Source organism: Natator depressus, chromosome 8, assembly GCF_965152275.1.
Source record: "Natator depressus isolate rNatDep1 chromosome 8, rNatDep2.hap1, whole genome shotgun sequence".
In the NCBI taxonomy this organism is placed as follows: Eukaryota; Metazoa; Chordata; order Testudines; family Cheloniidae; genus Natator; species Natator depressus.
In genome coordinates this window covers 54,124,236-54,139,791 of record NC_134241.1, presented here as the reverse complement: position 1 = coordinate 54,139,791, position 15,556 = coordinate 54,124,236, and the positions used below count along the sequence as shown (strand labels likewise).

Here is a 15,556-nt window from a genome sequence, read left to right as displayed (position 1 = left end):
TAAAATATTCACATTCTAAGTGTACTAATACTAGAAGGTGCTTTATTCTACCATGATACCCCACACCAAAGATGCTAGAGACACTTCCTCCCCGCCTCCCATTGCCCTTTCACAGAACACAGACTAGGAGCATCCTTACCATTAGTGCTGGAAAGATCTTCCTCATGGGGCTGGAAGCTGTTTAGCAGAGAAATCAGCCATGGCCAAATGCTACAAATCAAAAGAAGATAGTTTCCACTTGTCATGGTATGTCTGAACTGGAATTCTACTCATTGTACCAATTCAATATGGAGACCTATGACAGAGTTGAAATCCAACTCAGCCCAACTGCTTCCAAGAATCAAGATTTTTGGCATCCCTCCCTTACTGCAACTAGTCAGGAGCCCTTATTCTCCTTAACAAAGTGAACTCCTTCAGCAATGAAATGATATTCTCTCAGTGTTGTCAAGGGAAGGATAGAATTTTGAGATGCAAGGAAAATGCTTTCAAAAGGCGGTCTGAGATAACCAAAGAACCCAGTTTCCTGTCACCAAATTCAGGAAGCATGGCAAGTGCATTTACCAGCTAGAGAGAAACAAACCACAGGTGTCACTTGATTTTAAAATATTATACTAGGGGAATGAGTTCACAGCATTTGTTTGTAGTTCGTACTTTCCAATTCAAAGCTGACTGTTCTCAAGAGAATATATCTGAAAATCAGTTCAGAGACAAAATGCTTCCGTAAGATATAGTTAGGGTTACTTCTAAAAACCTTAACAGAATATTGTAGTTCTAGAAGTAGATGTTGGACCACCACAAGTCCTAAGTTCAGGATGGATTTAAGTTGAACACTAAACTACCTTCACTCTAGACGCATGCCCTGCTGAAGTTGGTGCAATGACTGGCAATACTTTGCATAGACACCACTCTGTTTCGATGTCAAATCTGAAGGACTACTCTATGGGGCATGTATAAGGTGAGGCAATTGTTTGAGAATGAAATAAAGTACTCTGATTTTACAACAAAGGGGGAAATAGTGCATATCCGTCTACCTATGGATAGTCAAGTCTTATTACAGCCAAAAGGAAAATAAAAGCGTAGTGAGGTACACAAATGTGGGTATACTGGGTCCATGGCAACAGTGAGATGGAAGGGATGGACTGATTCGGCACTCTGAGGAATGCCTTTATTCTCTGGGGCCCTAACAGTTTTTGCATTTTTTTTTAAAAATAAATGAAAGCATAAATTAGCAAATCTTTCGGATGTGAACCTGTGTCTGCAGACAGACAGAAAATAGCTTGAATAGAGATGTGAAATACTCCATTATCTCAATAGCATGTTAACATTTAATTGCCATCAACAGGCTTAAAATCAACCATTGATAACCATCTTGCTACTTGTTTTGCAAGCACATGGTACTCTGGGATTGCTAGATGAGCTTGAATGGAGCACAGTACTATTACACTCCCCAAACCTCCAAATCTGACTCATGGTGAGATATGAAAATATACAGTAGTGGTGGAAATGGAAGAAGGTGGAGAAAAGTTCTGATGGGTAAGACACAGGCATATTCCAGGAGTATGAATTCTAGTTGGGTCTGTGGCAAAACAGAGGACTTCTATGTAGCAAGTATAGTCTGCATTTCTGCTAGTGTATGGCTGCTTTTGTAGACCATAGGGCAGGGGTGGCCAAATTTACTGACCCTCCAAGCCACATATGACAGTCTTCAGAAGTTTGAGAGCCATGGCACACCTAGACGGGTCTCCAACCCTGCTCCTGCTGAAGGCCCAAGCCTGTGGGGCTGAAGCCCTGAGACCCCTCTCCTCACTAGACAGAAGCCTCTACCCTCCCTCCCTCCCCCGCTGCAAGGCAGAGGGCCCAAGCTCTCCCCACTCCCCATACATTTAAATTCAGTGAAACAATACAGGTTGAAACGAAGACCAGATAAATCAAGAATTACTCAGAGATCAGAAAATTACAAAGCCTAACCTCCTTTAAACAGAATGGTCCAGCTAAAGGAGCTTACAAAACACCATTAGCCGTACTGACAGAGCCTATAGCCACCTTGAACTTGAGCAGATTGGTTAACTGAGCTTACAGCTCTGTTAGCACAGAAGAATTTAGTGACTCCAGCAGATATTTGCTGAGGGTTAAAAAACCTGAATAGCCTGTAAAACACATCCTGCAAAACACATCCTGCAGCATGGACTCCTATAGTAGCCACATTGGAAATAACCTGCATCTTCATCCCATCTCACGTTTCACAATCTGCCTCTCGCCCCTACAACTGAGCTCAAAGATTTCTTAAAACTCTGTCTCTGCAGGCATGGTTCTGGCCTGGAGACTCCTTCCAGTTGTATGGCTCCCTTCATGGAAAAATACTTGCAAACTGGGCTACAGAACAGGAGTTAGTATCTTTTCACTGCCAGTGTTAACTACCAAGTACAGTGTGCGCAAAAGAGCAAGGGGCTGGCATCAGTATAAAGATGAGTTATGTGTCAGATGAAGGAGAAAGTATTTCCTACTATATTCTAGGCAGTTTCACCAAACAACCCCCAAGTTTTGTTGCCTCAAGGGAGTGAGGAAGCGGAGCAGAGATTAAAGAACACTAATCCATTTCAAGTTTTCATTGTGCCTAATTTGTCAGGGTCCCACAGGACTTAAACTTTACAAGTGTACCAGTAATATTTATATTGCAGTTCACTTGCCTCCTGTGACAGATCCCCTCATCTTCCCTTCCCTCTGCCAGTCAATGCCTTGGACTAACATTTATATCCTGTAGTGACTGGCATCAATTCTGTGAAAGCAATAGGCATTCTATGTCAAAGGCATGCCCAGAGCTCTCAGAATGAATCTGACCTTTTTCAGTAAATCTTAGTCATTATCTACCACATGATGAATTGAAATACAAACATGTACCCTGAAGGTAGGTCAGCCACTTTTCCTGAATGACTGCTGAGATTGGTGAATGTAAAAATGTTGATTTTCTAAGTCCATCAAATCCTTTTAGATCTAAATTACGGTAAGTAACAAACCCTCATTCTGTTTGTATGGTAGGGCGTGAGGGGGATAGAGGTGGAGAGTATAAATATCATCCGTGTAGTTCTCATCCATGATACTTGCCATACTTTCAACATGCCTTTTGAAATAAATTAATAAAAAGTCTTTACTAACAGTAGATCTCTGCTTTAGCTATTTTTGAGTCTAGTATGTGAGTGTAAAATGTTTAAAAAGAACTTAGGAGGCCTACTTAAAATAGTTTCCAAAGTGCACTGGCTGCTGTCTCATTTATATCAACAGGGAACAAACTCTTGTACAATATTTTTAAAAGCATGAAACAGACATTCTGTTAAAGTTGTCTATCAGCCTGATTCTGGATAGGAAAGTGACATGCAGATATTGCAGCCTGTGGAACTGCAACAGAAAGAGGTGGCCAGAAACCTGATTGTGAAGAGCCACACACTAGAATTGGTATTTTATGGATATTTCTTTTCCTGTCTGGGATTAAAGATTCCTGCCCTTGGGTAATATGGTTTCAGCAGAAGAAAAATCTGTATCAGCTATTTGTTTTGTTTAAGGTAAGAGCAATGCTCCACAAGAAAAAGCACATAAACCTTCAGGGTTGAGAACTTGTGTATTTCTGCATTTTTCAGAGTACAGAAAATTCTAAATCTGCATGTAGTACAAGGATTATTTCCCCAATGAGTCCAAGAATAAGTACAGTTAAGACTGATAGAGATGTTTTCAAATAAATAGGACAGGGATACTTACAGCTTTACTATATAATAGGAAAGCCTCAGAAGTATGACTAGGTCCTTTTTCATTTGCGGACCCCTTTGGAAATTTCTAATGGAGGTGCGGACCCCTTTGGAAATCTATTGTCTGTATATACAGTTGAATTCTGTTCAGTCAGTTTTCAGTGTAAGTCTTTCATGGACCCCTTAGACATAATCCGCAGACCACAGGTTGAGAACTACTGCACTAGAGTATTACAGAGACACAACAGATACAGGTTTCGGGAGAACCAATGAAAGGAAAAAAGGAAAAAAAGTGGTTTTTTATCCTAAAGGAAGTTTTTTATTATTAGCAGTACTGCGAGAAAAACTTTAAAGAGACATGGTCAGCTTGAATATAGGGCTAGATACCTTAAGGGCCTGATTCATGCTTTCCCCCAGTTTGGGAGCTCCCTTTTTAGGGCCTCTAGTTCAAGTTGTGCATTTGACAGCTCTTAGTAATTTTTACTATGGATGTAGTCACAGTGTCTCTTTGCTGAGAAAAAATAAGGTTATTTCACTAAGTTTTCAGTTATATTAATCTTAGCTGTTGCTTGCAACTAACGAAAGTATAACAATCAGACCAGCGTGATCAAGTTGATGTTGCCCCTTTACTACGAGAATAGGAGCATGTAGACAAATTGAGCAAAAGTGAGGGATTTTTAAGTAGAGCTCTGTGTCCTACCTTCTCACAGCAGAATTCAGAACATTCTACTTTGAGGGAAAAAAGGAATAGTGCACGTTCATTTGTTCTGAGGGAAGGAGGGAAAAAGATCAAGTCTGATGAATGAAGGAGATATCATAGAACCATAGAATATCAGGGTTGGAAGGGACCTCAGGAGGTCATCTAGTCCAACCCCCTGCTCAAAGCAGGACCAATCCCCAATTTTTGCCCCAGATCCCTAAATGGCCCCCTCAAGGATTGAACTCGCAACCCTGGGTTTAGCAGGCCAATGCTCAAACCACTGAGCTATCCCTCCCCCAGACAGGGCAAAAAATTTTTATCATCAAAGATCATTTTGAAAGACTGATTACTTACCTTACAGTAAGTATGGTTGTTAGAGATATGTTGTCAACATGGACTCCACTCCCGGTGCACATGTGCCTCATGCACACATAATTAGACTCTTTTGACCAGAGCTGTTCGTTGGGGCTGTGCTTGTCCCCTACATGTTCTCATACCTTCACCCAAACACAAACAGCAGAGCAGGCCCAAATGTTCCTGAGTTCCTTCACCAGTTGAGAGCCCTAGAGGAGTAGGACTCCATAGTAGTGGGGAAGGAGTGTAGGTCATGGAATCTAGATGGACAACACATCTTGAAGATGTCATGGAAGTTACTGTAATGTAAGTAACCATTCTCTCTTCTTTGAGAGATTGTCCACATGACTTCTACTCTAGGTGACAAACAGTTGTCCGTTTGCTTGGATGTGGGTACTAGGAGTCCTACTTGAACAATGAATGGAGAACAGCCCTGAAATAAGCAGCATCTGATCTGGAAGCCTCTACCAAAGAATAGTGTCTTGTAAATGAGTGAACCATACATGTAGCCAACCATATAAACTTCAGAAATAGGAACAGTTAGCAGAGGATGCCTGATGTCTAGCAGAATGAGCTCTAATGCGGCTAGGTGGATCTAACTCACTCATAATATGTTCTTATACAGTTGAAGAAGAGCTAAGACTCTCAGAGGATAGTGCCTAACCCTTCACTCACTTTCTCTGAGAAGGCCACAGTTTAGGTATGTTCCTAAAATATTTTTGTTCTGTTAAGGTAGTCTTACAATCCCTTGACTAAATCGAGCGTATGAAATTTAGTTTCCCATGAGACTGAGTGAGACTTGGGGAAGAAAACGAAGATGAATAAATTGATATACACACACATTTTAAATAACTTTGGGCAGGAACTTGGGATGAGACCTAAGAGTGATCCTTTCCTTATGAAACACAGTTTAAGGGAGCCCTGTCCTGAGGGCCTGAATCTCTACTACCCTTCAAACTGATGTAATGGCTACTGGAAAGGCAGTCTTCATAGCTAGGTGGTAGAGGGAACAGATTGCTAAGCACTCAAAGGAGGGGACCTATCAACCTTTTAATATTATAGAGGTCCTAAAAAGGGAGCTCCCAAACTGGGGGAAAGCATGAATCAGGCCCTTAAGGTATCTAGCCACTGTAGGGTGAGAAAATAGTGCGATTCTGGATAGGAAAGTGATATGCAGATATTGCAGCTTGTGGAACTGACAAGTCCAGCTTTGGGGGCTAATAAATAGTCCAATATTGCTGAAGGAGACTTCTAGTCCTGATGCCAGTATAGAAAACTTTCTACTTGGCTATTAGTCAATGTAGTTGAGGCTTTCCTGCTTTGGAGCAGAATGTTCTAAACTTCTACTGAAGAGCTTTTTCTGGTGGATGTCAGCGAGCCAACATCCAGGCTATTAACAACACAGGGTGAAGGATCTAATCATTGTGCTGTGAGACCATGTTGCACAGGACAGGCAAAGTCATCTGAGGCTGCATGGAGAGGTTCACCAGATCCGAATATTGGAACTCCTTGGCCCATGCAGGGGCTATCACAATTGATCCAACATCTTGCCTCAGTTTTCTAAGGTCTCTCAAGGATGTTAGGGGAAAGCATATATTAGTCCCAGTGTCCAGGGGATAAGAAAGGAATCTGATAGAGCCCAGAATGGAGCAGAACACTTGACACTTCTTTTCTGACCTGTGGCAAATAGGTCAATTGATGGGTATCTCCACTTGCAAAAAATGCTCTGCAACACTGAGTCCTTAACTGACCACTTGTGATTGTCTGAGAACTGCCCACTGAGGTGATCTTCTAGCAAGTTCTGAATGCTTGGAAGATGCAGGGCCAGTGACATCAGTGGGTGAGGAATAGAGCTGAATGCTCTCTTGTGCAGATGACCTAGCTCCTCCTCTACTGCGGACATAATATATAACTGTGGTGGTGTTTGTTAGCACTTCGACTGTAGATCCCTGGAGTAGAAGCAAGAATGCTTTGCATGCCAGTCAAATGGCTCTGAGTTCTGGGACATTTATGTGCAGACAAACTTCTTGAGAAGATCACAGGCCTGGTGTTTGAAGGTAACTTAGATGAGCCTTCCACATCTCTCCCCAGAGTCTTGGTAGGCAGAGGCGCAGCAAAGAGTACTTCCTCATACACCTGAAGGGGGTCCTTCTACTAGTTTAGAGAGGAGAGAACTTCTTGTGGGACCATGATAATCAGATCCATGAAGTGTCCACTGAATGTGGATTTTTCATTGTTGACTCTGAGCCTCAGTGTGGCAAAGAACTTTAAGGTTATTTGAACTGCATTGGCCACCTGTCGTGCTGAACTTCTTCAGATCAACCCTTCAACAGGATATGAATAAACTCCTCCTTTGTCTCTGTAAATGAGCTGCTATGACTACCAGATACTTGGTGAACACCCTCAATGCTGAGAAAGACTAAAGGGCAGAATCCAGTACTGGTAATGAGATGTTCCTACTAGGAATCTGAGGGATTTCCTGTCAGCCAGGAGTATATTGTTGAGACACCAAAGATCTAGAATGGGCTGCCAACCCCCTTTCTTTAGGAAGAATAAATAATGAGAATTAAAAACGCCACCTGCCCCTGAATTCTGAATCTCCCCCCACATCTTGGAGCAGTGGAAGAATCCACCTTCTTGCTTCAACAGTATCTTGAGAGGGGTTCCTGAAGAGGGACAGGGCAGTCGAGTGGGCAGCAGGAAGAAAATGGAATTGTATGCAATACCAGTTGCTGACAATCTCTCAGACCCACTTCATACCCCAATGTGCCCAGCAGGGCTATGACTGATAAGCATTTGGCTACTGAATCAATGGACACAGGAGAATACCAGGGACCCATACACTTTCCTGCTCAAAGAGAAATCTTTGGAGTCCATCCCTGATTCCCACTGTAGTTGGGAAGGGGAAGTATACTGTATCGATGTCTCAACTGCTGTATGCATTGCCATGATTTAGGTGGTCAAAAGTCTAGTTTGCACTGCTGAGGGGAATCCAGTACCATCCCAGAAAGGGTAATTCAGTACCAGGTCCACAGACAGGTCACTAACTGTGCCAAAAAGACCACAGATGCAGTGTATGCAGGGTACAGAGAGTGAGGAAGAGTCTGTGTGAGAGGAAAGGCAATCAGCAGATACTCTTTTCATAGCCAGTAACAAGATTCCAGAGGAATCCAGCTTGGGCTATTTGGATGCCATTGACTGTGGTGCTTGAAACAAGTTAGACACATGTTGACTCTTATGTCTTGGTTCTGAGGATGTCTAATCTTGTCCCTGGAGCGTGGAGCTGCTTCCTAGCTGTGCCTGAAGAAGTCAACAACTGGATTGAAGCCGACAACTGGTTCCGTAGACCTCTCAGCCCTGGAGCTCAGGATGAAATCCCAGCTGGTTTGGGCATGAGCTGAGAGAAACTGGAGAAAGACTGAGCCTTAGCCACATCCTTCTCTGGGTCTGAGGAGGCTTTCACTGAAATCCTCCAGAAGTAGTAACTAAGCAGGCACCCCTAACCTTATGAGTCTGCCTGGAACAAGAGCAGCAAAATAAGCAATGGTCAGGGATATGACATTTGCCTAAACCAAATAGCCACTTAGACTGCTGAATGGAATAGCAGCACCACAGAGTGGCATTCCTAAAGCCCAGAGATTTAACATCTACCATAACAGCTCAAGTCTCCGTACAAATGGAACGGAGAGGAGGCGGCTCCAAGCCTATTATCTATGAAAAATTAGTAAAAGAAAGTAGTAAAAAAAGAAAATTTTTAAACCAACAGGCAATCTAAAAGTTAACAACCTGACAGCTGTATTACCTAAACACTCACTGCAACTGAACTGAAGAGAAGCAGGCAGACTGAAAGGACTCCATCTCTCTGCCAAGGGCGGTAAGAAAGAACTTGGGTAGGTATTGTGGGTTAGGTGGAGATGGAAAAAAAACCTGCAAGTTGTAGAAACAGATGGCCAGAAGAATCTGATCTCAGGTGCATGGGGTGCACCTGCAGTAAGAGAGGAATCCATGTGGACAACACATCAATGAAGAACTTAATATCTGTCGATTTTACTTAATTTTAAGTTTTTTTTCATGAGCCTCTCTTTTTGAAACCCTTAAATTATACTTGCAGTCTATAAAAGGAAACTGAACATATGATGGAACAAGTTGAAAAACCGTTGAACTCAGATTTCCTTTTCATTATCCTGAGCCTGTGATTTGGCAAAATGAAGCATGGAGAGGTCTTTATTTTTTGAAGTAGGAAGATTATGGGAAGATAAAAATTTCCCTAAGCTTTTTTTTTTTCTTTTTTAAATTTTGAGTGACTGTTGGGGAAAACAGTACATAATACTTTTTAAGGGCAGATTTCAAAGCACTTTGCAGTAGTGAGTAAGCACTATCATCCCTATTTGACAATCAGGGAATTGAGGTGCAGAGAGAGGGGGTAAGTGACTTGCCCAAGGCCACACAATTAGGGGCTGAACAAGGAACAGACTATATCTCCAGACTCCCAGTCCTATGCTATACCCACTGCTTTTGTAGGGCTCTGTCCATTGTGGCCACTTACCCCCAAGGATGACAGCAGCCTTCTCTATTAAGGTATACAATACTCTATTCTTACTGTGAAGATTAGCATTTATTCAGGCAGTGCCAATTAATCCAGTCACTGTACTTCACCTTGGTTTTTTAAAGACATCGAGAGAGAGAGAGAGAGAGTGAGTGAGAGAGAAAAATAATAGCCACTTAGGTGTTGAAAAATATCCATAGAGCCAAACAAAATTAAACAATTGCTGTAGTTGTAGAATAGACTGGGCAGTGCCACAAAAAGCCTATAATTATGGTACTATGAGCATAGAGTAGAGCAACACCATGAGATGCTCTCTGTGCTGACCTTCAGTACAAAATCGAAGATTATGGGAGAATCTTGGATTCTAGCACCATCCAAGCCTCAATGTATGACTTTTGGAAAATCATTTTACAGTCATCGGCCTCAGTAAATCTAACTGAGCGAGTACAAAAAACCAACACAGATTACTGGGTGAGGTTGTTTGGCTTATTTTATGCAGGAGTCAGACTAGATGTTTGCAATGGTCCCTTCTAACCTATGAATAAAATCTAAAAAACAATGGTTATATATTTGCAAATACTGTATCTAGTTTAACACCCAGAACCCACAATTTTCTTTGCAAAAATTCTGTACTTTTAAAAACCTCAGTGTTTGTAAATGAACAGTTAAGGGACTCAGTCTATTTCTTCACTACCTTCTTCACATTAATCCTTCTTTAGTCACTATCACCTTACACAACTGACTGAAAGTTAAAAGAAAAAAATAATTGTATCAAAAAGAGAGACTCACAACTGTCTTTCATCAACCACTGCCTCCTGGAAGACACTGGGCCTAAGTTTCAGCCAGTCCATCGAGACCTTTACAGCAGGAAGCGGGTATGCACCCCAAGACTCCTCCTGGAAGTCATTCTGCAGTGGACACTTGCACAGGACTCCAAGAAAGGAAACTGAAAGGATAACAGGTGAAGTGAGCTGTAGCTCATGAAAGCTTATGTGCAAATAAATTTGTTAGTCTCTAAGGTGCCACAAGTACTCCTTTTCTTTTTGAAGGGATAACAGAGGAATCCATAACAACTTTTAAAAGTGTTACACCATAAATCTACTTTGAAGGCTATTTATTTAGAACAAGCCACCCAAATGATTTTAGTTTAAAGATTCCACTGGCAGATCATAATCTCTTATTTTCCATGTACTACTTCTTACCACAAAGTTCAGCCATTAGCTTTTTGAATTGTTTTTCCTAAAAAGGCTCTGTTGACAACTGAAGAGAGGTGGTAAATTCAGTGGGACAAATAGGTAAGTATCTCCTTACAAGTGAATCAATGGAAAAAATAGAAACTGAATTGGGGGTGGGGAAGGGGAGGGAACAATCCATTTTAAATGTATATTATATGGAAGCAAAGAAGAAAACAAAAAAATATTTGGAATCTCAGTACTTACTGAAGAGGGCAAGTAGCTGTGTCCAGCAGAGCTGCTCATCCTGGCTGTAACTATGCTGTTCAGTTTCATTGCTAAAATCTCGCAGATGATGCAGTTGAAACAGGTTGATGACAGTAATATGAACTAACTGCTGAGAGTTGAAGGCTTTTTGGAATAACAACCTCTGTAACAAAGAAATTTATATAAGAGAGTGTGTACTATAACCCAGAAAGAATGCATCCGAAAGGGTTAGTTGACTGACTGACATTTCAGACTTGTGGTTACTATTGTACTGCATTAGCAATGGTTCAGCCACTGGGGAGAAGGCACTCATCCTAAATGTTTTTTGAGTGCTATTAGATTATCCCTAATAGCGAATTACCCCTCCAGCGCAAACATACACTTAACTGAGCCCCTTCCGGTGCCATCTTAAGTGACCGACTTTGCTAGACCTCTACACCTGTACACACAAGATGGAATGTACTGTGGGGGACTGGCCCGCTCCATGTAGTTTAAATGTAACATGCAATAGAGTGATTACGTTAAAATGTGTGACTATACAAACTGCACAGAAACATACCAGCTAATCTTTTTCCCTTTCAAAAAATGAAACAGCAGCAAATGTAGTGTCATGATTAAGATTTTTACAGATAAATCAGGAAATTCAACCATGATGTATGGTTATGCATTATGAGTGTTTCCATATTTAATCCCATGTGACAGAACTATTAATAGTGATGAAAATGGCACATGATGTTTACAAAAATGATCTTGCTTCACTAAGTACAGTAACACTAGACACCTGCCATTCTTTGGCAGATGAAGACGAACTTTAAACCTTTCTGATGCATAGTGATAAGGGTTGATATCCAATCTATCACCACAATCAATTTAGACAAAATCACATAGCGAGCTAAAGTTAGTTGCCTAAGAGGAAAAAATGACTTTTCTGAGTCCCATGCCCAGTTTTGTTGTTTGCCTAAGAGCATACAGCACCCTAAGTTCTACAACTGGAGTCAGAAGCATAATGAGACTGCTGGTATTGTTGAACAGTCCGAACCTTATAATTTTGGATGTAAAGAGAGCTTTAGCTGCATGACCAACCATACAGTATCTACAGCTAAAAATATTTCTGAAAATATAGCCCATCGTTTCATCAGTTTCATGACATCCCGAAGGTTGAGCTGTTAAATGCCCATTTTGCTTCAGTCCTCACTAAAAAGGTTAATCGTGACCAGATATTCCACAGTTAATATTAACAAGGGGAAAGGAATGCAAGCCAACACAGGAAACGAACAAACTAAGTTAGATCTATTCAGCAGGGCCTGATGAAATTCATCCTAGGGTACTGAAGGAACTAGGTGAAGCAATCTCAGAACCGTTAGCAATTATCTTTGAGAGCTCACGGAGGATGGGTGAGGTTCCAGAGTAATGAAGGCTAAACATAGTACCTATCTTTAAAAAGGGGAACAAAAAGAGGGCCTTGGGAATTATAGACCAGTCAAGCCTAACTGCCCCAGTAGATAGGGGAAAGCAGTAGACATGATATATCTAATTTTAGTAAGTCTTTTGACAGTCCTTCAGGACATTCTCATAAGCAAACTAGGGAAAGTAGTCTACATACAATTACTATACAGTGGTTGCACAACTGGTTGAAAGACCATACTCAAAGAGTAGTTATCAATGGTTTGCTGTCAAAGTGGAAGAATGTATCTAGTGGGGTTCCACAGTGGTCAGTTCTGGGTCCGGTACTATTCAGTAATGACTTGGATAAAGGAATGGCAAGTATTCTTATAAAATTTGTGGGTGACACCAAGATAAGAGGGTTGCAAGGAGGACAGTCACAGGAAGACAGGATGAGAATTCAAAACTACCTTGACAAGTTGGCTAATTAGTCTGAAATCAACAAGATGAAATTCAATAAAAACAAGTGCAAAGGATTTACTATGGAAGGAAAAAAAAAAACACAAAAAAACAAATGCACCACTACAAAATGGGAAATAACTGGCTAGTAATCCTGAAAAGGATCTCGGGATTACAGTAGATCACAAATTGTATACGAGTCAACACTGTAATGCAGTTGCGAAAAAGGTTAATATAATTCTGGGGTGTATTACCAGGAATGTCATATCTATGACACTGGAGGTAATTGTCCCACTCTACTCAGCACAGGTGGGGCCCTAAACTGGAGTACTGGCTAATTATAGGCGCCATGCTTTAGAAAAGACGAGGACAAACTGGAGAGAGTCCAGAAGAGAGGAACAAAAATGATAAAAGGTTTAGAAAACCTGACATATGAGGAAATGTTAAAAAAACTGGGCATGTTTAGTCTTCAGAAAAAAACAGACTGAGGGGAAACCTGTTAACAGTCTTCCAATATATTAAGGGAAGTTATAAAAAGGACAGTGATCAATTGTTCTTCAAGTGCAGTGAAAGTAGGACAAGTAGTAATCAGCTTAATCTGCAGCAAAGGAGATTTAGGTTAGATGTTAGGAAAAAACTATAAGGATAGTCAAGCTCTAGAATAGGCTTCTAAGGGAGGTTGTGGACTCATTGGAGGTTTTTAAGAACAGGTTGGACAAACACCTGCCAGGGACTGTCTAGGTTTACTTGGCGCTGCCTCATTGTAGGGTGCCGGACTTGACATCTAAAGGTCCTTCCCAGCCATAGGTATCTATGATTTCATGCTTCACTTCACAACCCAGCTAGATGAAATGATTTTCTTATATCATGGAGAGGAGGAAGCTAAAACTATTCAGCTCAGTGTAGCAAATGCCATGTTACAGAACATGTTGCTTATATATACACAACACAATGTAATGCACAATGTCAGGTTGTCATTAGTTCTTGCACACCTTGGATGTGTTCGGTACCACAGAGTCTTCCACATGCCTGAGCACTGTTCATAATTACTAATAAGCATTCTGGAAAGTACCATTTATAAAATGGCTAAAATTAAGAAAAGAGACAGTGAAGAACAGTTGGGGGGTGGGGGAGGTTTCTTGTTTTAAATTGTACCTAGCTAAGTCACATTGTCTGGAGTAAACATAAAAAAGTTCATCTGTTTGAATTAGAGAATGTAACAGTTTTAAACTTATGAGCGATGTGCTTAATTACTGGTTACTCTTACTTTGCAGAGGAGACAGCTCAGTTTTGAATGGTTCCACTCCATGCACAGAACTGAAGGCTTTCAAAACAAACACTGCTCTCAAGGGTAAAAGCCAGCAGGAGAGGCAGCTTGAGCAGGGTTAAAACTGTCTTAATTACTACTAAAGAGTAAATGTAGGAAATCAAAGGAGGAAGCTCTTGGTTCAGAGTTCACTAAAGAATTTAAGGAAGACTCATCAGATGAAATAGTAGTAGTTGGGAGAAACTGCTTTTCACAAAATCTCTTGCGATCATCCAGTTCAAGAAGCAGAGAATCAAAAGTGGCACTCCAAGCTCAGAATACAGCCTATGTTTTAAACATTTAATTAATTTTAATTAACCTTTTGTCTCCAACAGAAGAACACATTTGGATAAGCAATATTAAACTGGAGGAAAAAATCATGCTGTCTGTGTAGGTGAGTAGGGCTGACCCATTATCAGCCTCACCACCAAATCTTTGCAGCCTGCTGACTATCACCACCTCATGCATAGGGCCATACCAAATTCACGGTCATGAAGAACATGTCATGGACCACGAAATCTGGTCTTGTGTGTACTTTTACCCAATACTATAAAGATTTGAAGGGGGAGACCAGCGTCTTTCAAATTGGGGGTCCTGACCCAAAAGGAAGTTGCAGGAAGATCACAAGGTTATTTTAGAGGGGTTGCAGTATTGCCACCCTTACTTCTGAGTTGCTACCTTCACAGCTGGATGGCCGGACTGAGGGCCCAACTCTGCAGGCAGCAGTGCAGAAGTAAAGAGTGGCAATACCATTCCATGCTATCTTTACTTTTGCACTGCTGCTGGCAGCAGCTCTGCCTTCAGAGCTAGGCTCCCAGCCAGCAGCCGCCCAGATCCAAAAGCAGTGCCACCGCCAGCAGCAGCACAGAAGTAAGGGTAGGAGTACCGCAACCCCCCCTACAATAAAACTTTGTGACCCGCCCTGCAACTCCCTTTTGGGTCAGGACCCCTACTGCTATACCACCATGAAATTTCAGATTTAAATAGGTGAAATCATAAAATTTACGATTTAAAAAATCCTACAACCATGAAATAACCAAAATGGACCAGAAAGGAATTTGGTAGGGCCCTACTCATGCATATCATGTTCTATTTCAGGATGCAAAACACTTACCCCCTGGTCAGAAATACTTTGTCAGTTTTCTTAAAGGAACATGTTTTCCCAGCATATTAAATCAGTGAAAGATCAGATTCCTGTATAGATGTTAGATTTCCAAAGTGAAAAATTAGGAATTTTGTGTGGCACTAACCTTGAACTGTTCCTCCAGCCTCTCTCGAAGAGGGCTCAGCTTCTCCAAGCCCTTACTCAGATATACATGGCCATGGAACTTAATAAATGCCTTGATGAAGTCAGACACCCCCCATCGAGTCTTCACCTCATCCCGACTGCAGTTTGAGAGAAATAGTTGGCTTCAGTTTTTGTAAATAGACATAGCTGCATAGACTAAGGATCTTCCAGGCAGAAACAATGCTAATAGCTGCATCCCCTTCTCAGAGAAAGGACAGGGGTGTGAGAGAGAAGAGGTAGTTTCCACTATTGGCTGCCCCTACCCAAGAGATGTGGTGGTAACTTGATACAGTTCACTTGCCCCCCAATGGTGCTCCCACCCAAGAGGATCTCAGATACAGGTA

General features: G+C 41.4%; 1 protein-coding gene across 4 annotated transcripts in view; it reads right to left on the bottom strand.

Moving 5' to 3' along the window:
- The window catches only part of SMG7 (SMG7 nonsense mediated mRNA decay factor), a 97,667-nt gene that overhangs the window by 26,795 nt on the left and 55,316 nt on the right, over positions 1 to 15,556 (bottom strand). For all 4 annotated transcript variants that reach the window (XM_074961106.1, XM_074961109.1, XM_074961107.1 and 1 more), the window contains 4 exons: positions 15,175 to 15,310; positions 10,777 to 10,939; positions 10,127 to 10,283; positions 140 to 210 (listed from right to left, as the gene is read on the bottom strand). In XM_074961106.1, the coding sequence (XP_074817207.1) occupies positions 140 to 210; positions 10,127 to 10,283; positions 10,777 to 10,939; positions 15,175 to 15,310 (527 nt within the window). The remainder of the gene's footprint in view (positions 1 to 139; positions 211 to 10,126; positions 10,284 to 10,776; positions 10,940 to 15,174; positions 15,311 to 15,556) is intronic.